Consider the following 24486-nt stretch of genomic DNA (forward strand, 5'->3'; position numbering starts at 1 on the left):
GCTTTTTCTGCATCTATTGAGAGGATCATATGGTCATTGTTCTTTCTTTTATTAATGTATTGTAACACATTGATTGATTTGCAGTTGTTAAACCAACCATGCAGCCCAGGGATGAATCCCACTTGGTCGTGGTGAAAGATCCTTTTAATGTGCTGTTGTATCTTATTGGCTACTATTTTGGTGAGAATTTTTGCATCCGTGTTCATCAAGGATATTGGTCTGTAATTTTCCTTTTTGATGGGGTCTTTGTCAGGTTTGGGGATCAAGGTAATGGTGGCCTCATAAAACGAGTTTGGAAGTTTTCCTTCCATTTCTATTTTTTGGAACAGTTTCAGAAGAATAGGTATTAATTCTTCTTAAATGTTTGGTAGAATTCCCCTGGGAAGCCATCTGGCCCTGGGCTTTTCTTTCTTGGGAGATTTTTGATAACTGCTTCAATTTCCTTAGTGGTTATAGGTCTGTTCGGGTTTTGTATTTCCTCCTGGTTCAGTTTTGGTAGTTGATACGTCTCGAGGAATGCATCCATTTCTTCCAGATTATCTAATTTGCCGCCATACAATTTCTTGTAATATGTTCTTATAATTGTTTGTATTTCTTTGGTGTTGGTTGTGATCTCTCCTCTTTCATTCATGATTTTGTTGATTTGGGTCATTTCTCTTTTCTTTTTGATCAGTCTGGCCAGGGGTTTATCAATCTTGTTAATTCTTTCAAAGAACCAGCTCCTAGTTTCGTTGATCTGTTCTACTGTTCTTTTGGTTTCTAGTTCATTGATTTCTGCTCTGATCTTTATTATTTCTCTTCTCCTGCTGGGTTTAGGCTTTATTTGCTGTTTTTTCTCCAGCTCCTTTAGGTGTAGGATTAGGTTGTGTATTTGAGAACTTTCTTGTTTCTTGAGCTTGTATTGCTCTATAGTTTCTTCTTAGGACGGCCTTTGCTGCATCCCAAAGATTTTGAACAGTTGTGTTTTCATTTTCATTTGTTTCCATGAACTTTTTTAATTCTCCTTTATTTTCCTGGTTGACCCATTCATTCTTTAGTAGGATGCTCTTTAGCCTCCATGTATTTGAGTTCTTTCTGACTTTCCTCTTATGGTTGAGTTCCAGTTTCAAAGTATTATGGTCTGAAAATACGCAGGGAATTATCCCAATCTTTTGGTAGCAGTTGACACCTGATTTGTGACCTAGGATGCAATCTATTCTGGAGAATGTTCCATGGGCACTAGAGAAGAATGTGTGTTCCATTGTTTTAGGATGGAATGTTCTGAATATGTCTGTGAAGTCCATTTGGTCCAGTGTGCCATTTAAAGTCTTTATTTCCTTGTTGATCTTTTCCTTAGATGATCTCTCTATTTCAGTGAGGGGGGTGTTAAAGTCCCCCACTATTATTGTATTGTTGTCCATGTTCCTTTCCTTTGGTTATTAATTGCCTTATAAAATTGGCTGCCCCCATGTTAGGGGCATAGATATTTACAATTGTTAGATCTTCTTGTTGGATAGACCCATTAAGTAGAATATAATGTCCTTCATCATCTTTTATTACAGTCTTTGGTTTAAAATCTAATTTGTCTGATATAAGGATTGCTGCCCTAGCTTTCTTTTGGTGTCCATTAGCATGGTAAATCGTTTTCCATCCCCTCACTTTCAATCTGGGGGTGTCTTTGGGTCTAAAATGAGTCTCTTGCAGACAGCATATCGATGGGTCTTGGTTTTTTTTTATCCAATCTGATAGCCTGTGTCTTTTGATTGGGGCATCTCACCCATTTACATTCAGGGTAACTATTGAAAGATATGAATTTAGTGCCATTGTATTACCTGTAAGGTGACTGTTACTGTATATTGTTTGTGTTCCTTTCTGGTCTATGTCATTTTTAGGCTCTCTCTTTCTGATCTTTGCTGCTTTTAGGCTCTCTCTTTGCTTAGAGGACCCCTTTCAATATTTCTTGGAGGCCCGGTTTCATGTTTGCAAATTCCTTTATTTTTTGTTTGTTCTGGAAGCTTTTTATCTCTCCTTCTATTTTCAATGACAGCCTTGCTAGATACAGTATTCTTGGTTGCATATTTTTCTCAGTTAGTGCTCTGAATATATCATGCCTGTCCATTCTGGCCTGCCAGGTCTCTGTGGATGGGTCTGTGCCAATCTCATGTTTCTACCATTCTAGGTTATAGATCTCTTCTCCCAAGCTGCTTTCAGGATTTTCTCTTTGTTGCTGAGACTCGTAAGTTTTACTATTAGATGTCAGGGTTTTGACCTATTTGTATTGCTTTTAAGGGGGGGTTGTCTCTGCCTCCTGGATTTTGATGCCTGTTTCCTTTCCCAAATTCGGGAAGTTCTCTGCTGTAATTTGCTCCAATATACCTTCTGGTATATTCTTCTAGGATCCCAATTATTCTAATGTTTTTTCATCTTATGGTATCACTTATCTCTCGAATTCTGTCCTCTTGATCCAGTAGTTGTTTATCTCTCTTCTTCTCAGTTTCTTTATTTTCCATAATTTGGTCTTCTATATCATTAATTCTCTCTTCTGCCTCATTTATCCTAGCAGTTAGAGCCTCCATTTTTTATTGCACCTCATTAATAGCCTTTTTGAATTTGACTTCGTTAGATTTTATTTCTTTTATTTCTCCAGAAAGGGTTTCTCTAATGTCTTCCATGCTTTTTTCAAGCCCAGCTAGTATCTTTTAAAATCATCAATCTGAACTCTAGTTCGGACATCTTACTAATGTCCATATTGATTAGGTCCCTGGAGTCAGTACTGCTTCTTGTCCTTTTTTATGAGGTGATTTTGTCCATCTTGTCATTTTGTCCAGGGGAGAATAGATGAATGAGAGAATAAAATGCTAACAGGGTAAGAGTGTCCCCAGAAAACACTCCCACTAAACAATCAGAAGATATCTGAAACCAGGGCAAAAGAAAGGGAAAGAAAGAAAAAAGAAAATAAAAAGATAAAAACAAACAAACAAAAATGAAAACAGAAACAAAAAATAGAATATGATCAAATGTGATCAGGCTGGTGCATAGATCAGTGCTACACACTAGATTTTGGGTGTATTTTGGTCTGTTAGAAGAAAGTGCCTCCCAAAATTTTAAAGAAAGAAAAACATATATGTACAAAAATAAGGGTTAATATGATGAAGGGATGGAATATGAGTGTAAAGATGAAAATTAAAAAAGACTTTATAAAAGGAGTTGATAAGATAAGAAGTTGTTTGAAAAAAGAAAGAAGAGGATTAAAAAAAAGGGGGGGAGAGAATGTGATCAGGCAGGAGACTAGAAGAAAGCCATACACTAGAGATTTAGGGTGTATTTTGGTCTGTTAGAAGAATCTTTATCCCAAAATTTTAAAGAGAGAGGAACTTATATATATATACCAAAAATAAGGTTAAGTACTATGAAGGGATAGAATATGACTCTAAAAATGAAAAATAAAAAAGATTTTTTTAAAAAGGGATTGATAAGATGTTTGTTGAAAAAGGGAAAAAGAAATTTCAAAAAAAAAAGAAAAAGAACGTTAAAAAAATTAACTTTGAAAGACTAAAGAATCATGTGAAAAAGTCATGAATTCTATGTGCAGTATTCCTCTAGCGCTGGAGTTCTGCCATTCTCATTGATGGGTAAATTTGGTCTTGGTGGGCTGTTCTTGCTGATCTTCTGGGGGAGGGGCCTGTTGCCGTGGTTCCCAAATGTCTTTGCCGGACGCGGAATTGCCCCACCCTTGCCTGGTCTAGGCTAAGTAATCTGCTCGGGTTTGCTCTCGGGAGCTTTTTTCCCTGCAAGCTTTCCTTATAGCTTTGGAGGATGAGAGTGAAAATGGTGGCCTCCCAATCTCCACCCTGAGGAGCTGAGAACTTGGGGCCCCACTCCTCAGTGAACCCCCTGATAAAAGCAGTCAATCACTCCCATCTCCCCGGTCTCTGGCCGCACTCCGTGCTCACACGGCCTGTGACCGAGCATTTCTATCTCTGGCACACGACCCCATTTGGAGTCTCTAAACCCAGCAGACTCCTGCGGTGCACTTCTGCACCAGTCCTCCCAGGGGAGGAAGGGGAGTCTCCCCGGATCTGCCACTTGTTGGGTCCCTGCTGGAAGAGCAGTGGCCCGACTGTGCCACGGATCATGGTTTATGGCAACCCCGAGCTGAGAGCCCACTCCCTAGCTCCATCTCTGCAGCCAGCTTCCCCACTCTGATACATGGGAGCTCTGCCACTCTGAGGCACCCCTGGTCTTTCTGTGACCCCAAGGGTCTTGAGACCACACTGTCCCACAAGGGTTCCACACCCCCGCTTAGCCACTGGAGCGACGTCCCTCAGCGCAGCAGACTTCTCAAAGTTCTGATTTTGTGCTCTGCTGCTCTATCCCTTGCCAGTAGCGGCTGACGGAGGCCCCCCTCCCCCACCATCTATCTCCCTGAATATCGCCTCAGATTCACTTCTCCGCACGTCCTACCTTCCAGAAAGCGGTCGCTTTTCTGTTCAGAGAGTTGCTGCTATTCTTTTCTTCGATCTCCTGTTGAGTTTGTAGGTGTTCAGAATGGCTTGATAGTGCTCTAGCTGAATTCCTGAGACCAGATGAAATTTAGTTCTCCTACTCCTCCGCCATCTTGCTCCTCCCTCCCCCTTTCCTGCTCTTAATCACAGGTTTATAAGCTGTTGGAACAGGAAGGGCCCTTTGGACATACGTAGGTCAATCAATGCCCACACATCAAATGGGATGTGGGGGTCCAGCGATGGCAAATGCCTTGTCCAAAGCTAGTTATCCATAGAGGCAGGGCTACAGCTGTTTTTCCAAAGATCACAGAATAGCTTCCAAGAGGCTTCTTCTTTCAACATATCAGAGAACTGGGTTTGTTTTCCAAGTTGAGTTTTATTTTTTATTTATTTATTTTTTTGTGATGGCAAAGTCCATTTGCACAGTTTATTTTAAAAGAGACAGCTGTAAAGTAGAAATGCAGATGTTTTCCTGTTGTAAAGACAGCAGTTACAAAAGAGAAGGAATAAATATGACACTGGGAAGTATTTTTAAAAATACAGAAAACCCCTGGTATTTGCAAGCAATCCCAAGTTGAGTTTTAATAAGGAATCTATTTTTCTGTGGGAGATAGAATTCCTCAAATTTCTTCTTTTATTCGAGGAAAATATAGTCATCACAGAAAGTATTTTCTCATTTTGCTTTCCCTGAAAAAAATTTGTGTTGTCAAATGGCAAAAGTGGCTTACTAAAAGTGGAGACCATTGTTTACATTTCTCAAGTATATTTCTATTGGCATGTTCACCTTTTCAGTTAGTGAAGCGTATCATCTTCAGAAATACAATCCTAAACTGCTGACACAGTAGGCCTGGTGTTTGTGAGAACAGAAGAGGTTTCCTTTGATGCATCTCTGAGCAGTTTCACACACTTGAGCACCTGGAAATCAAAGTCTCTTAATTCTCTGAACACTGTTTCTGGTAATTTAGAAAAGTCATTGGATGACCAGTTAGTCCTGAGCTTCTTTTTCTTTCTTTTGTTTTTTCTTTCACTTTCTTTCTTTCTCCCTTTCTTTCTCTCTCTCTCTCCCTCCCTCCCTTTCCTCTCTATCTGTTGCCTCTCTATCCCTTCCTTCCTTCCTTCTCTCCTTCCACCCTTTCTTTCTTTTTTCCTTCTTTCTTTCCTTTGCTCCCTCCTTCTTTCCTCTCTCTCTTTCTGTTTATTTTTCTTTGCTCTCATCATATCCATTTTCTATTCGCAGTTTTCCATGATTGCTGCCTCCATCAAAACAGACATTTAGATCAATTAATCTGAGGAACATAAAATATCAGATGCCATGAAGCCTATATTCAAGGACTTTTAATGACCTCAAAAGAGCAAATTGCCAGTACAAAGTTTCTACCTGTTGGCCCTGACAGCCTCAGGAGAAGGCTTATATTTTTGTAGAAGCTCTAGCCAGTGTGATAACCTCTAACCAGGCTGGATCAAGATATTTGTAGAAGGAACTAAGTTCATAGTAACTCCTCCTGGTAAGTAACTTTGCTCTTTTTATATCCTGTGGAAATATACTGAGAGATGCTTTTTAGAAAAAACAATGTAGAATCAACTTAGCATTTGGACACAATTTTGCAGCTACTGGTCGCTATATATGAAACAAAACTACTTTGTAAATGGTTTATTTACTTCCCTGCTTGCAAGCAGATTGAAATTCTACTTTTAGAAAATATGTACATAAAGGTATAGATGCAGGCCTGAAATTACAATATTTCTGTGACCTTGTCTGTGATATATTTGTGTAAGTTATTGGTTCAAGATGATATTCATGTAGGTGGCCTTTTAAGTGAGAAACACTTTGATGAAGTACCTGTAGTATTAATAGTGCTCCTTTCTTAATGAATAGTGTTCCTTTCTGTAATAACCCACAAAAACTCTATGATTGCTTCTGATTTCATCTTTAAGAGCAGTGGAAAAAATTTAACTCACAGTAGATGACTATAGAACATCAATAAATAAACACATTATTATTACTCTAGTTTCTTGGTGGGTAGGCTCAATTTAGTAAAAAATTGAGCTATTGCGGCTCTTGTGATATTGCCTAGAGATGGTCCAGTTTAATGGAATTTGTGAGCTCAGTAAACTCTTTCAGTTCCAGAATCCATGAAAAGAAGCTGTCAGCATGGTTTTACATCCTTGTTTTTTCATTTATTGAAGACAGTTTCTATGATGGAAGCTAGAGGTAAAAGGGTACCCAAGACACAGCCCCAACACTCAAAAAGTTTGTAGCCTAGTGGATAAGTATTCTAGATTGCGGCTTGATTGAACCTCATGTATTTTGGCCTGTGGTTGCCAGCCACATAGAATGTCGGATTCATGAGCTCTTTTGCTTTCTCTAATTTATATAATAAATACTTATTGCTTATAAAATCCATATATTTGTTTAGTGGAAAATTTGATAAAGGGCCCCCAAACCATCTGATTAAAGACAATAATACTATTAGCTAATATTTATTGAGAGTCAGATATCATACTGCCTGGTTTCTGTGCCTTATCTCAATTCTTAAGAGTACTATACAGGAAATTTTCTTATTCTAATTTCACTGATGGGGAAACCGAGGCTTAGAGAGTTCAGTTATTTACTTACATTCACATGGCTAGTTACTATGCCAAAGTTTGGGACCAAACAGTTCCTTGTTTGTTCCATAATGCATGGTCTATACCATTATATGCTATTAGAAACATTAAGCCATGCTTTTATTCTGAATATACAGTCCTTTGTAGTCTGACCTTTTAAATAGACTATGTAGTTGAATGTTTAATAGTAATAGCTCATAATTTGTATGACTCCTCATGCAGAAAACAATGCTTCTGCTTCTAATCATGGCACTAACATTGCCTCTCTTCCCCCCAAGACTTCAAGTTAGTCATTTATTTATTATGTTGAATGATATGTTGAATAATCATTTATTAAATTCTCACAATGTGATTCTTAGGGTATTTCTATAAACTGCAAGTCCTTTTGTTACCATTCAATTCAATCTTTCTGTATTGGCATCAAATTTGCTGGAAATATGGAAGCTGGCAGAAGAAAGGGAGCAGTTGTATTACATGCAGGACTCAGCTGCAGAACTTAGAGCTGCCTTTGCACTCCTGCTGGACAGCTGCAGAGAGAGCAAACCAAACAGGATCCTCTGGTGGGCAGCTCAGAATTGTAAGTCCATATCCTGGAACTTGGTAGGGTAATTTCAAGTTCAAAGGAACAGTCTTTCAGGAATAAATGAGATCATCATTAATATTTCACACTCTGTAACAACTCATCTGTTCTAGTATCAGTGAGGACTGAAATCTGGAAAGAACTTATGTTAAAATCAAACCAGATGTCTGCCCTTCAATGTGCAGAAATTTAAAAAAACCTATAAAATATTGAACATTCATCTATTAAATATTAAAATATATTGTCTATTTTTGTTCCTCTGTTAAAGTCACAGAAGTAGTAACTGTAAATTACACTCTAGGAAAAGAACTGATATGACACATGAAAACCTTTTAAGAAAAAAGATTTAGAAGTTTCAGGAACATGGTGAGAAAAGGTAAAATCAGACTCTCCAATGCATGTGAGTGAGATGGGAAAGACAGACCCACGTTGCCCAGTCTGAGAGTTGTCAGTTCATCCATTCTTGACTACGTTCATATCTAATGTGATTTTGCTTGAGATTTATCTTTGTTTAATGTTAGCAATGTCTATCTATATATATTTATATAAATATTGGAAAAATATGGACACAATTTTAAAAGAAGCACACAGGGAGATTTCTGTAAAAGCTTTTCAGACAGTGTACATGGAATAGCTGGTGGAAGAACAAAGTGTTTGGTCCTGGCACATTGCTCAGGATTACAGGTAAAATATTTTAATTCTTCCCTTAAGGTAGGGAGAGGAGGTAGGTGATGCAGGGAGGGCAGGCTAGGTGCTGGTGTTGGCTCAGAATTCTAGGATTTGTTCCCAGTTTAGTCATAAATAGCAGTGGGTTACTTGGAGAGGTAGTTGACTCTGTCCCAGTCCTAGGGGGAGTTGCTGCCTGAGCTAGAATGGAGGAGATTAACAAGGAGCTAACAAGCTAGAGCAACTGAGGGTCTCTACAGGGTGGAGCTGTTAATCCCTTAGGGATTTCTGTGTTGAAACATTTGTAAAGAAATTTGTGTATCTTATTTATTAGATTCCAAAAAGTAACCACAGGAAAAGAATGAACAAAAAATTGATAAACTTGCCATTTTGTCTGAATGTGATTCGTATTAGGTATTGACATATTTAACTGCATAAATGTATCCAGGAATGGCATAAGCTGGGTTTGTTTTTTTCCAAATTCAGACTAGTAAATTTGTTCATTCTTCATTAGCCTAGGGATGAAATTTGGCCTGGATGAGGGAGAACGTCTCACAGGGATGTTTCTCCCCTATACAATCTAGTCAAATGTTTTCAGAGAATCTTCACAAGGCTGGGAAAACATTGGAAAAGTGAAAGGAGTGATATATTTTGGTGTCTTTCTGGTTGTGATCATAGGCATGCATGAATTCATAAATTGAAAAGCAACTTTCTAGTTCCATTTTTTCCCCAACTGACTGCAATATAAATTCTAGCAATCTAATTAAATAATGGTGACACAGATGTAATTCATGAGGTCCTGAAATTTTTTTCATAGGAGAGTGTGGTGTAGAGAAAAATGTGTCCACATTCTGGATCTTTTACTTTCTGTGTAGTCATCCTTCAGCCAATAAATTTTGATTCACTGGTTATTGCTTTCTTAACAGTATAGAAATAATACATGCCCATTAGGGAAAAATTGGAAAAGAGAAAAAATAAAGTATTAAAAATGTATAATGACACTTATTCTGTTAACATTTGCTATATTTCCATCCATCATTCTGTCAAGGTAACAGCCATCTCACGTGGATGTTGTGGAACTAAGTGAAATTAAATATGGAAATATCTACTGCATAGGTTGGGATGTAGAAATTCATTAAAAAAAGTCAGTTCTACAAATTCCAATTATCACTCAGTGGAGTTCTTTTTAAATGCAGAGTACATAAAATTGTATTAATTATGATCTAGTCTACAGGTCACTTAAGAATAATTGGTCAGTATTTGCAGAATACTTTCAATTTCTAAGACTCATTGTTACATGTTTCTAAAAATGAGTAGCAGGTGCCTGGGTGGCTCAGTTTGTTAAGCGACTGCCTTCGGCTCAGGTCATGATCCTGGAGTCCCAGGATCGAGTCCCGCATCGGGCTCCCTGCTCAGCAGGGAGTCTGCTTCTCCCTCTGACCCTCCCCCTTCTCATGTGCTCTCTCTCTCTCTCATGCTCTCTCTCAAATAAATAAATAAAATCTTTTTAAAAAATAAATAAATAAATAAATAAATAAATAAATAAAAATGAGTAGAATGTAGTAAGCATTACCTCATATATTGTTAATCTCAACATAAGTTGATCTCTCCCTTTTCAGTGGAAATGTCTGGATATAAACAAGGGAGATGTTTTATAATTGAATATATAAAATTATACTAATGTATATAAAAAGTCAAGTATTCACTTTTTTAATAAAGCATTTTATTTTTTATTTATTTGAGAGAGAGAGAACATGCATGTGAGAGACAGAATGTGCACAGGAGCTGGGGGGAGAGGCAGACAGAGAAGGAGAAGCAGACTCCCAGCTGAGCAGTGAGCCCAATGTGGTGGGCTCCATCCAGGATGCTGGGATCATGAACTGAGCCAAAGTCAGATGCTTAACAGACTGAGCCACCCAGTGCCCCTCAAATATTCACTTTTAATAGTTTATATCTTCATTGGCTTATACCTACAAATTAAAAATTATATTATTACAAATATCACTTGAGAAATAGTTTTTTTAACCTTATATTTTATTAAACATTTTGTTCAGATTCTTCACATGCATCTAAAATATATACTTTAGAGCAAATTTCTGAGTCATCTTAGTTAGGGTCTGAGTGTCTGGGGATACTTTTATGATGATGTCTTTGGATATTTTACTGGAACAGACATTTATCCACTTACAAAATAAAAGCATTTTTTTTCATTTATTCTGTCATTCTGTATATGTACAATGTAAGCATAGAGTATAAAGACTTTTATCGCAGGTAATATTTACCAAATACATATTAAATGTCCTTATTTATTTATTTTTTTTACTGGTGCTACCTCTAAACTGGCTTTAGTTGAGTTTATTTCAGGTTGATATCATGTCCAAGTGTATTGTTCAATCAAAGTAGAGTATTAGAAGAGTATTTTTTAAAGTGAGAGATTGTCCAAACTGAAACATAAGGGAAATTCTGTTTTATAAGGCATAATTTTGGGAACAAAAGCTTCATCTTATGTTCTGGCATTTCAGTGTGTTAGAATTCTGAATTCTGAATTCAGCGTGTTTGAATTCTGAATGTTTTGCATTTATATCACAGAGTGGTATTTGCAAATATCTTCTCCCATTTTTCATGTCAACTTTGAGGTAAACCTTATGAAACTATCAAGCTCTGGGGCAGAAAAAGAAACAAGCTCTAATGCATGAACTATTTCTCATTTATTTATACTCTCTACTTCCAAAATCTATTTGAGGAGACCTAAAATAAAATATGCAAGGACAGTTAGGCAATGAAACAAAAACAGAATACCAAAAGCATTAAGGAAATGGAAGCAGAAGAGAAAATCCTATAATTATCTAGCATGAAGCATAGGGTAAAATTTTATATTCAAATGTAGGGGGAAAGATGTAATGGAGTACATACTTTTTATTAACTGAGAAAATGAAGCACACCAAATTTTCAAATATGTTTTCCCCACCTTAAAATGAAAAAGACTTCAATGCATGAATCCTTTAGGAGCAATGTGAAGTGAAAGAGTGAGCATTGCCTTCCACATCCATTTTAGAAAATGGAAGAAATGGTCTTTAACAAACACATTTCGTGTTACCACTGCATTATTACTATGGGCACCATGATATTTAATGTCATTCACAGATGATGACCTTCAGAAGACTTGGTCAGGCAGGTGAGTGTCTAGTGATCTAACGTGACAATAGGAGGCTTGGATGTCAAGGCAACCAGCCATTGATTTAATCATTCCACCATGAAGGCCCACTGTAGATGTTTGAAGCCAAACTTTGGACATGAGCTGGAACAAAGTCAGTTTGAGGTAGAAATTTCTGAGGAGAGCTCATAATGCTCATAGATTGTGCAGTCGCTGGAAAAAGTGACATTTGCTTTGGACAATACAGGTGAATCTGTTCCATGAATTGACCCCCTATTACTGGGCTTTACTAGCTTCTATTTGATTTTCTTAACCCTGGAAAGGCATTGGATAAGATAAGACAAGTGATTCCCTAATAATTGTGTGAAAGACACATTTTCAGTGATCATGGTTCAGAGAATTCCAGACATAGTAGAGCAAAGAGAGGGGCAAACGAAGGAATGAATCTTGATGCTCGATTGACATAGGTCCAATTGTTATCCCCAAATACTGCATTCTTATTAGTAAAAGAAGGTTTGGTCTCATGAGATTAAAATGTGATGTTGGAGCGCACAATCATCACAAACAAATTGCTAATAATAATGGTAATGATAACTATAATTATAATCCTTCATTTTCATAGCATGTTTAGATGTGGAAATCTTAGGAGAGATTTTGATACAAATCCTTCCAGTAAAGGCCAGCATAGACAACATTGTGCAAACACCATAATAGGATCTGCTCTTGTGTCTGTGTGGACTTGCATGAAGTGCTCATGCACAACATGTGTAATTGTCTTGAAAGCGTTTGGCCCAAGAACAAACTTGGTCATGACAGATAAGTTGTGTGAGTTGACACATTGCCTTTTCTGATGGTAAAAGGGTGTTGCCCCATTTCAAACCTAAAGGGAGAATTGTATCCAGTATGGAAAGTAGTTTGTAGCCAACCGTACAGACAGAACAGAAATTCTCCAGAGGATTCAGCTCTACTTCTAACCACTTTAGTGGAAAGTTACCTTGCTGTCCACTGATATACAAAAACCTTGAATTTAGAGGTATTTGTTTAATGGACTTTTCCCTAACTTGGCACAAATTTTTTTTTGGTATTTTTAAGTTTCGTATGTACTTAAATCTTAATCCTTTATTTTAATTGATATCATGTCTGACGCTAATAAGTTGGGCTTCACACTGGTATTTAGTAGAAAAACAATTAAAATTTTAAATTTTATTTAGAAAATGCCTTGGAATATAGTTAGGGATACAGTTAGTACTTTTAAATGTATTTAGAAATGTCATAAATTTGAAATTCATATTTACATAAGAAATAGTTTTAAGTATTTTTAATAAAAATGAGAAGAATAAAATGGAATTTTGAATCAGTATTAATATGCAGATCTGAAATACCATACTTAATTGAAAATGTCATTGCATTTGGTTAGTTTATGTAGAATTCATACTGCTTCATAGTCAGCAAATATATACCACTCAGGCAATTTACCTGAAAAATTTTTTGATTATGAACATTATAAATGTATTGGGAAAATTTATTTATTTTGTAAAATGGTTTCTGTTTTATAAATTAATGAAATGATTGTGGCCATAAAAAACACTCTTAATAAGTTTTAAAAAGAATGTTGTGGAGCACCTGGGTGGCTCTTCGATTAAGCATCTGGTCATGATCTCAGGGTAGTGGGATTGAGCCTTGAGCTCCATGTTGGGCTCCAGGCTGAGCATGGAGCCTGCTCAGGATTCTTACTCTCCTTCTTGTTCTGCCTCTCCCCCACCACTCTCTCTCTCTCTAAAATAAATAAATAAAATCCTTAATAAAATAGGAATGGTAGGGTGCCTGGGTGACTCAGTCATTAGGCGTCTGCCTTCAGCTCAGGTCATGATCTCAGGGTCCTGGGATTGAGTCCCACATTGGGCTCCCTGCTCAGCAGGAAGTCTGCTTCTTCCTCTCCCACTCCCATTGCTTGTGTTCCGTCTCTCTCTGTGTCTCTCTCCGTCAAATAAATAAAATCTTTTTAAAAAATGGTAAAAAAAAGTGTGTAATATAATTCCATAAAATATAGGCACCGATCATATATAATCAATAATACTATTTAATGCTCAGTTAACTATCACATTAAGAAAGTTATGAAAGTTAAAGATACCTTCTCTTCTGAAAAGAATGAAACTTCAGGGCTCTAGCTAAGTAAAAGTGACAGGAGGTAAGCATAATGTCTTGCCATCCCAATTTTTCCAACTCATGATTTGATTTTCAAGTTCCTTACTATGATGAATCATAAGTATTCCTATGAAAAACCAAACTTTTTAAGATGAAAACTAGATTATTTAATGTACTGACTAGAGGCAAAAATTATGTAAATACCGTGTACTTTGAAAAATAAATCTTGCTTTATATAACATGTTTTTTAAAGTAAAGACAAAATATATGGTTGAGGAAATATACTGTGTCTTACTCTTTTTTTTAAAAAGATTTTATTTATTTATTTGACAGATAGAGCCAGAGAGCACAAGTGGAGAGAATGGCAGAGGGAGAGGGAGAAGCAGCCTCCCCAGTTGAGCAGGGAGCCCAAAGCGGGGCTCGATCCCAGGACCCTGGGATCATGACCTGAGCCAAAAGCAGATGCTTAACCATCAGAGCCACCCAGGTGCCCCATACTGTGTCTAACTTTATAATCAGTAAAATACTATTTGCACTATAAGGAAGATGTAAAAACTTAAAACAAGTGCATTATGACCTAATATTTATTTATACCATAAAAAAAAGTCATCATTGCTTGCTTACTCATTTAGTATAAAATTAGGAGCTTTGGTGCACAAGCAAAAATTCTGAAGAATTTTTTTTCCTTTCTTCTCAAAGGAGAAATCTATTTTTTTCTTAGGAAATGGCCCATGAAATTATTATTCTAACTCCAAACAACTGGAAAGAGAAAATTAGTAAACAATTTGTGTTTCAGTTGGAACACAAATTGGAAAGAATTCTACTATTTATAATTTGAATCATCAGTTAATAATAATGTATAACCAAGGAATATTCCAGCCTTCAAGTGACATGACCTTGAAAACCATGATATTTCATTATATAATTTGACATTGTGTTTGCAAAAAACCCAGATTATAACTGTTAACATGACACCATTAGGTGATATAACTTTATTCAGCAGGTGAAATGAAAGAAAATTGAGGGGTACTACAAGTTCAGCAGGCTTGTAGGGCAGATTCAGATTTGGGGAGAGATAATAAGGGTCAAATATAGTGTCTTCTTTGTCAAGGTATCTTCAAATGAAATTCCAATATAAAATGTATTTTAGTGAACATTTCCTGAAGCAAAACAAAATTCTGACCACAGCATTACTTGATTGGGTTACTATATGAAAATTTCTGAAAATAATCAAAAAAAATTTTAGATAGAAGTTTTGGAAATATGGCCATTTTGTTTCTAAATTTCAGGTATTGTAAATAATTTGGAGGTGCAGCATTAAACATTGCCCTACTCAAAATCATGCAGTAGTTCAGATGTGAGAACGAGATGTTCTATAGAATCAGAAATCAAGGAGAAGAATTCCAGTATCAGAAATAGGCATGGGATCCTTATTTGTAAATAAAAGGTCAACTTGATAGATTCCCACTCAAACAAGTGAGTGTGTATTGTTTAAAAAAATTCCATGATTTGATCCAGGGCTTTTCACTTAATACCTGTGACTTTAGGCAAGTTACATAACCTCTAGACCCTCTTTTCCCAAGGAAATTAAGAAAATAAGCACCTCATAACCTTCTGTGGATGAAAAGCCACAGTAAACACTAATTCTGTAGCAAATTTCTTCCCTTTTATTATGTGCTGGGTGTTTCCAAACCACACAATGTTTGTGTTTCTCTAATATGTTTTTTTAAGATTTTATTTATTTATTTGACAGAGAAAGAGAGCACAAGTAGGCAGCGAGGCAGGCAGAGAGAGAGGGAGAAACCGGCTCCCTGCTGAGCAGGGAGACTGATTCACGGCTCTAACCCAGGACCCTGGAATCTTGACCTGATTCGAAGGCAGACGCTTAACTGACTGAGCCACCCAGGCACCCTCCAATTATGGTTTTATTGTTATTCCATTTTCTCCAACAGATACAAGTCCTGATGAAGACATTTCCCCCAAGCCCACAATTTTTCTTCCTTCAGTTGCTGAAATAAAAATCCATAAGGCTGGAACATACCTTTGTCTTCTTGAGGATTTTTTCCCTGACATTATTGAGATAGATTGGCAAGAAAAGGATGGCAAAACAATTCTGAAATCCCAGCAGGGAGACACTATGAAGAAGACTAAGGACACATACATGAAATTCAGCTGGCTGACTGTGACTGAAGCGTCAATGGATAAAGAACACAAATGTATCGTCAACCACGAAAGTGATAAAACAAAGGTTCATCAAGAGATTCTTTTTCCTTCAATAAACAAAGGTATGTGCATATAAACACGAATATAACCTCCCAGAACCCTTTGTTTCAAAGGGAACACCTTACCTTTTCTGCCAAGTATTAATGAAAACAAGCAAATAGAAAATTTTCACTAATGTTGTTGCCTTTAATGAAAGCATAAATGTCCTGCTATTTCCCCACAGAATTAAACTAGTATGGGTTTTGAGGGCACCTGGGTGGCTCACTTGGTTGTGCATGACTCCTCATTCAATTCAGGTCATGATCTCAGGGTCCTGAGATCAAGCCCAGTGTCAGGCCCAATGCTCAGCATGGCTGCTTGAGGTTCTCTCCCTCTATCCCTTCTCCCTGTGCTCTCTATCTCTTGAAATAAATAATAAATCTTTTTTAAAAAAAACAGGATGACCTATGGAACATACAGAGAAAAAAAGAAAGACAAATTCAGTTAGCCTTTCTCACCTCAGTTTCATCATCCAAAATATTAATGTCACAGTGAGGTTTTTTATAGTCATTTCATAGATTAAATGAAACAATATACATGAAAGCACCTAGCAACTTCACATACAAGAAATTCTCAGAGGATCCAATTTTGATGGTTTTACTTGATCAGGAAATGAGAACAATTATATATCTTTCAAGAATGTTTTTCTGAACATCACAATCCTTCTCACTTCAATCTTGCTCTACTCAAAGTATGACCCACAAACAATGAGTTATAGGGGAAAAATGCTGTTCATTTGATGGAGCTGAATCATAGCTCAACCAGAATAGTAATTAGGCTACTGAGGTCTTAGTATGGTCTTGAGTTTTTTCAGGCTTGAATTTTACATATCAGCAAAAGGTGAAGTTTAGTAAGTAAAGACTGGGTGAGGCTAGCATGTATAAAGGTTCTTTGATTCTATACAATGAATGTATTTCTTACCTTTGGTAAATCTGTTCAGCAAACATTGCAGTCCTATTTTGTGCCAGGCCTGGCAGGCATGCAGGATGAACTACTGTCCCAAGGAGGATCACTACAGTAGAGAGAATACACTTTTCCTAATCACTCAGTGTCACTCATGATTCAGGCATAATTCAGGCATGGTGTCCCAAAGGAACCCAATTGTAGACGCTAGACATATTTAGATAGAGTGGGCAGATGGCTAAAGTGCCCTGGCCCTGCTGTGATTGAATAACTCACTAGACTCAGAAATCAAGTCCTGCCATTAACATCACACACCAAGGCCCCAGAGGGCCCATAAGAAGGAACCAGTTTGTACTTTTCTCTGTGGTTCACAAGCACTTTTTAAGCAGTGGGGAACAAACACATAAAACGTGTGAAGACCTTTCTATATACAAGTCAGTCTTTGTGTTCTTAGAATGCTGAAAAAAACCCACTTAGTTTAAGGCTCAAGTCACTAAACCAAGACTTAATCCCTAACATGAGGGAATTTAACACCCCAAAAGAGTAACCTTTAGCCAGTCAACATGGGAATTTCCTGGTCAGCACCATGAAACACCCCTTCCCTTCCCTTCCAGAGGGTGACCTTGCCTAAAACGGTGGATTCTTTGAATTTTCTTTTTTTCTGCTCCCTCTCAATTGTTAAAACCTTTTCCTTTCCTGTAGTCCTTTTGAGCTCCCCTCTACTTGCTAGATGGGTTGCTGTGTGATTCATTAATTGACTGATTAATAGTGCCATTAGATCTTTAACATTTACTTAGTTGAATTTTTGTTCCTTAACAGATTTGATGGCAGAGATGGAATCCAAAGTGGACTCCCAGGGACATTCAGAGACAGAACAAAACACAGAGGTGGTAACTGTGAACCCTTTGAGTTCACAATCCTTCTCACCTGCTCCAGGGGCTGTGGGTGAGTTCTTCTTGGTTCTAAGCTCCATTCTCTTTGTGTTCAAACTCCTAATCTAACTGACTTTGCTTTGCAGGGCAAGCCAGCTTGGGCTGCCAGAGTGTTATGCTACATGTTTTTCTGGAGCTCTGTTGAGCTGGTATATTTGCCCAGAGTCTAACTGAACTGGCAGAAGGGTTGGCTCACAACCAAGCCCCTAACCTTTCAGATCAAGTTCCCCAGGTGGAAACCTCAGTAAGTTTTCAGGAGAATTGTTGGTGGTGCACACAGAGTCTTCCTGTGGTCAGAACTCAGTAACATCTCTTACAGTCCTACACTAATGTACACATAATTTTAGTCTTCAGTGTAGATAAAGGATACTGCCAACAGAGGAACAGGAAGGTGGAAAAAGCCACAGAAATTGGTGGGCATGAGTCAAGCATTTAGAGGTTGTAAGAGCATTTGCTACCTCAAGCATTTGCTACCTCAAGAAAACTCCCTTGATTGTATGGGTTGGTCAGGAAATGGGTTGGATCAGCACTAGGTACCCATCAACCTCAAGAAAACTTCTGTGCAAGGAACTACACTGTAAAACACAAAATTCTCAATACCAGACCCATATCCGTTTTAGGTATTTGTTTGGCTCTGAGAAGCTCAAATTCTTTTTTTTTTTTTATGAATGCCGGAAAAATAGCATACTATTTTTATTTTTATTTTTTTTTAATTTTTAAAATTTTTAAAATTTTATTATGTTATGTTAGTCACCATACACTACATCATTAGTTTTTGATGTGGTGATCCATGATCCATTGTTTTTGTATAACACCCAGTGCCCAAATTCTTCACTAATGGTATCCTTAAATTCTAAAGAGATTAGCTCACCATTCTCTGAAATACCTGTTTTTTTCTTTTTTTTTAATTTTTAAATATTATTTATTATTTTTTCTGATATATCTGTTTATTTTTCACCTAAGAACTACAGTTCCAGATTAAAGATATGTAGCAAAATTGCAAAATCTTTATTTTTAAAGATTTTATTTTATTTATTTGAGAGAGAGATAACGAGTTGGGGGGCAGAGGAAGAAGGAAAAGCAGACTTCCCACTGAGCTGGGAACCTGATGCAGGACTGGATCCCAGCACCCCAGGATCAGGACCTTAGCTGAGACAGATGCTTAACTGACTGAGCTACCCAGGTGAGCCCAAAGTTGCAAAATCTTAAAAGCTTCTTTTGTGTCTTGAGGAACCGGCTTGGTAACCATCACGTTGGAGATCCCAAAAGTACAAAACAGTTTACCATCAATGTCTAGGTCCATAGTCCTGGAAAAACTGTTTACTCTCCAGAGGCTTCATGCCTCCTCCCTCTGGACTCTTTGAACATCTGCAGTTGGATTTCGTTCCACTGCCACTTAGTGTGGGTTGTCAATATTCCCTTGTCATTGTGTGTATATTTTCTGCCTTTCCCTGATGCCCGCACTGTGGTAAAGACACTGTTAAAAAATGGGTTTCCCCCTTGGGACACACTTTCTGTGGTCTCCAATGACCAGGGCACCTACTTCACTGGGCAAATCATAGGAGCCTTTAGGAAAATCTTGCAACTTTCCTGGAATTGTCTCAGTGTACAACCTTCTGCTCATCCTTTGTGTTGCCTGTTAGTCTGACCAGCTAGTGTAAGTCTCCAATGTCTGATGCTCAAGCCTGTCATCACCAGGTTATGGAAGCCTTCCTAGTTCACAATTAAAAGGATTCTCTCAGTCACAGGTTGCAGCCTGGTGATTAGGTATTTTAGACACAACATTGGAGGAAGACAGCCCTCAACATCCCAGTAGATGAGGGACTTTACCAAGTGCTCCTGCTGTAAAACTAACCAGTGTGGAGGTTCCTCAAGAAATTAAAAATAGCGCTACCCTATGACCCAGCAATTGCACTCCTGGGTATTTACCCCAAAGACACAGATGTAGTGAAAAGAAGGGCCATATGCACCCCAATGTTTATAGCAACAATGTCCATGATAGCCAAACTGTGGAAAGAGCCAAGATGCCCTTCAACAGATGAATGAATAAAGAAGATGTGGTCCGTATATACAATGGAATATTACTCAGCCATCAGAAAGGATGAATACCCAACTTTTACAACAACATGGTTGGGACTGGAGGAGATTATGCTAAGTGAAATAAGTCAAACAGAGAAAGTTAATTATCATATGGTTTCACTAATTTGTGGAACATAAGGAATAGCATGGAGGACATTAGGAGAAGGAAGGGAAAAGTGAAGAGGGGGGAATCAGAGGGGGAGATGAACCATGAGAGACTATGGACTCTGAGAAACAAACTGATGGTTTTAGAGGGGAGGGGGTGGGAGGATGGGTTAGCCCAGTGATGGGTATTAAGGAGAGCATGTATTGCATGGAGCACTGGGTGTTATACAAAAACAATGAATCATGGAACACTACATCAAAAACTAATGATGTAGTGTATGGTGACTAACATAACATAATACAATTAAATTAAATTAAAAAAAAGAAAACTAAAGGTTGAACCTTGTACACATCCCACAGCTACAGAAGTCTCCACCTGACACCTGGTCCTGCTCAGACATGGAGTTTCTGAATCAATTTGAGAGTAAGAAAAGTAGCTGACATCCAAACAGACTGCTTTCACCTAAACAGGGGTTCAAGACTTCATACTTCAACTAAATATGAAATCCTTTCTCCCTCTTTTCTTTGACTCTGGCAATAACCTATATTTCCCTGGTCATTGCCAAGGGGTCAACCTCTGGAATTTAGAGCAATATTTTATTTCAGGCTAGCAGAAAATCTAACCCTAGTCCTAATTTTTCTCAAGGTAAATAAGACCTCTCATTGGTTGACTTCCCTAAAGATATATCCTAAGTTAGTAGGACTACCAAGAAGCCACCAGGATTCACTCCTTTGGCTGGCCCTACTTCCCTGGTTAAGGATAACTGGAAATGAGGGATTATCAAGACTTTCTCCTCCATTCTTAAAATTGTTGCAGAATCCCACCGAAAGCAATGGTACCCAATAAAAATCCTTAGACTCCGACCAAAGCAGTTCTTGAAAGTAAGATAGCCCTTGATTATGACTCAGCTGAACATGGCTGGATCTGTGCTCTAGGCAGCACCATGTGCTATACTCAGATGAACACTATTGGGGAAGTTAAAACCCAATAAGATCAGATCAGGGTGCAAACCACTTGGCTTAACTGAGTGACTTCTTCGTCAGTGTTTTTCTTACTTATTTGACTTTAATTGCTTTGAGTCTTGGGACCATGGCATCAAATTGCACTCCAAATATGGGGAATTATCCTGTTTATTGGCATCAAAGCAATCTGTCTGGTGTTTTATGTTCCCTCAAAAGCTTGGCATGCAAATTCAAAGCCAGTAATCTCCAAGCAAATGATCTTTTTAAGACTGGAACGTCACAAAGAATGAAGAGAATGACCAACTCAAAAATTGTAAAACTGAAGTGGTAACCTGGGATCATCACGAAGGTTAAGCAAAAAGGTCAAGAGCTGTGAATATCACCTAGAGTAACAACAAAAACTGTGAGAACTTCAGAGCAGTTGCTGAGAGTGGTGTTAATGCCTTCAATTTTGATCCTATCTCTCAGTTAAGCTAAGAGTCTGATCAAAAGGCAGGGTTGTTTGAAAGGAAAACCACAGGCTCAAAATGTACTCATTTAGCTTAAGACCACAAGTCAGTAAGCCATGTCTTCATACCTACCCAAGTGCCATTTCAACACCCAGAACTGCAACCTTTAACCTGTGGACATGGGAATTTCCATGTCAGCACTAGGAACTTGCTGACTGAATCTACTGAATTACACAGAATCAGACCAACCATTTAGGGAATTGTGGGGCTCAATTAGTAATGGCTCACCTCTCTGTTGACTAATTGTTATCTATTTATCATCTATCTATCTATCTATCTATCTATCTATCTATCTATCTATCTATCTATCATCTATCATCATCTATCTAACTATCATCATCTATCTGTCATCTAACATCTATCCACAATCCAGACAATGTCAAAGAAGGATATGAACAATTGAATAATACATGTTCTCATTTCTTTTAGAGCTTGCTGTTATTAACTCCACAAAATATTCTCTGAATGATGAAAACAGTAAGTTTTTGTCTATGTTTGCCTTTATGTTATGCTATAGCATTTTTTCCACCTGATCAACATAACTTTTGAACTTCCCTGGCTTCAGGGAGAAACCTCAGAATAGCTGAATCTTGCAAAATAGATTGAGTGATATTTAAAGTCAATCCATCATTTCTCAGGAGTGTTCTTCACACAGTAAATGCAGGTTTGGGTGTGAGAAGACTATAATTAGGGATGCAGCGATGTGCTCTGAATTCTTTCAACACTGGACTTCATTCACTTCTATGACCTTTGTTTCTACTGACTGAGGAAAACATGATATCAAGTTGCTTCTAGGTATTTTTAAGTCCTTGTTCTTGCTGGTGGTTAATAACATGAGCTGACACAGAGCTTCTTGTACAGAAGGCATTGTGCTGCCCTGTAAGTGCGTTTGGTTTAATTCCTTTAAGAGTCACTGCCAAGTTTATTCCCATTTTACACATGAAGGCAATGAACAGAAATTATTTAAGTCTCCATGCTACACAGTGAGATCGATGGCTTCATCCCAGACCATCTGAATCAAGAGTTCATATACTTCCTTAGTTTTTATCCTTCCTGAAATCCCAAAGCCAAGGCCCTGAGACAGGTGCACACAGGAGGGGATGTGAGTCCTGGGTTTCAAGTGTCACAGACTGGACTTAAACTCCATCCTTTTAATTATCAGTTGCATGAGTGTGGGTAAACTATTTACACTTTTTGAACCCACCAAAAATGACACAAATACCACCTAATTCAGTTATAGAAGATATTACATGGCATATGTAGAATGTCTAACATAGGTATCTCATTTAATTGCTTCATCATAAGTATTAGCTCCTGGCTCTTTCTCCCCATTTGAACAAAGGTAATGATGAAGAGCATTGGTTCTAGCCCTGCTGATCCACCCTCCATATTCAATATCAAGGGACTTCTTGACTCTAATCATCATCATCATCATCATCATCTTCATTATCATCTTAATCCCACTTTATAGTTTTGCTTAATCATTTTGAAGTTGTTGGTATTTATTGCACGTGGAGATGCAGAATTACAGAGCAGCTGCGAAAGTGTTCTTAAATGCTGTGTTGCAGGGATTGAAATCTGGATTATAGTACTTACTAGTTGCATGAAATTGGGCAAATGGCTTCTCTCTCCGTCCAGTTTATTTGTAAAATGGGAATGAAAATTATAATCTCATAGGTTATTGGAAAATTAAATAAGATTTAAGCTTTGCACACAAATTTCTCAAAATAAGTAACATTTAGTCTGTACTTAATGGATACTGCCTCTACTCTTACTTAGAGACACAGTGGGATTGAAGAAATGCCAAAAGATATTTATCACCAATGCCTTTTTTCCCATTGGATTCATTCATTATAAACACAACTTTACTTTTTAATACCTTGGAAATTCTAGGTGAATTTCACAGGTGTTTGACTTACTTGACCTGCAAACTGGGTTCTGAGTTGTCTCAGTGGTGGTAGTGGTGGTGGTGATGGTGGTGGTGGTGGTGATGGTGATGTAGGTGTTTACTATCCATTGTGCTGGTGTGAGACTGTCACTTCACCTAAGTCACCCAAAATGTATACTGTCACTTCTCTACCATTAATGAGTCCTAGCCCTTCAAAACAACACATGAAGTTAATAAAATGCTTCTTTTAGACACCCTGCGGCTGCAACTCATGAACACCTCTGCCTATTACACCTACCTCCTCCTCCTTGTGAAGAGCCTGGTCTACTCCACCATCATCGCCATCTGTCTGCTTGGGAGACCAGCATTCTATGGCAATGGAAAGAGTTCCTAACACATGGTGGCACCAAAGTCCCACTTTTTCCCATTGGCTATTGTCCCTAAAAGTGTCTGCTAGTGATCTAGTGTGGCTCCTTTCTGAGATTGGGTTATTTCAGTTCACACGTGTCTTTTTCTCTTGTGTCATTACTGAAGACTGGGTTTACAAACCGCTGGGCAAACAGAAACTTTCACTCTGCAACAAGAACAAATGTGGCCATCACTCTGGGGCCTGGACAGAGGGCCATCCACAGGGGCTTCAGCACCACCCTCTCATTATTGTTCACCAGCTCCTCAGCCACCCAGTCCCCACGCCCCTTGGTATAGCCACCATACAGGTTACATCTGTATCTCTTGGACTCTTTAACCAGATAACTGCCTCAAAGCCTTTTATTTTACATACCTGGAAGCCACCATCCTTGTTACCTGAAGTTTGTAGTGTTTTTCATAATAGGCACAATAAAAGCAATCAAAAGTCTAATTTGGCCTTTGTGTAGTTTATTTGGTGCAATTTAATGAGAGTTCAAGATAAGGGACAGCGTGACAACTGAGCCAACCTACTCAACATTGGTTGTAATAATGGTCAATTCCACATTTCTAATTCTTTCCATCAGATAATCTTTATGATGCCTTCTTTGGGGCACTGGCCCCAGGAGAGCCACAGCCAGTGAAGGTGCCCAGGTTATTTCTCCTTCAAAGGTCAGCAGATTCAGACTCATTTGGTTGAAGACGCTCTGGTGGTGACAGTACAACATGCCACATGACTGGCAGGTGTGCTAGGACTTATCCCAGCGTGTCATGGGCACCATGTTTCCTGATCACACAAGAACC

At 38.0% G+C, this 24486-nt stretch overlaps 1 gene segment (V, D, J or C); it reads left to right on the forward strand.

Annotated features, from left to right (window-relative positions):
- Positions 1–24136, forward strand: part of LOC113911689 — a 49988-nt gene extending 25852 nt beyond the window's left edge. The window contains 5 exon segments of the C gene segment in view: positions 5939–5989; positions 15589–15921; positions 17621–17746; positions 21819–21866; positions 23529–24136. Coding sequence covers positions 5939–5989; positions 15589–15921; positions 17621–17746; positions 21819–21866; positions 23529–23671 — 701 coding nt within the window.
- The last annotated feature ends 350 nt before the right edge of the window (positions 24137–24486 follow it).

Source organism: Zalophus californianus, chromosome 12, assembly GCF_009762305.2.
Source record: "Zalophus californianus isolate mZalCal1 chromosome 12, mZalCal1.pri.v2, whole genome shotgun sequence".
In the NCBI taxonomy this organism is placed as follows: domain Eukaryota; kingdom Metazoa; phylum Chordata; class Mammalia; order Carnivora; family Otariidae; genus Zalophus; species Zalophus californianus.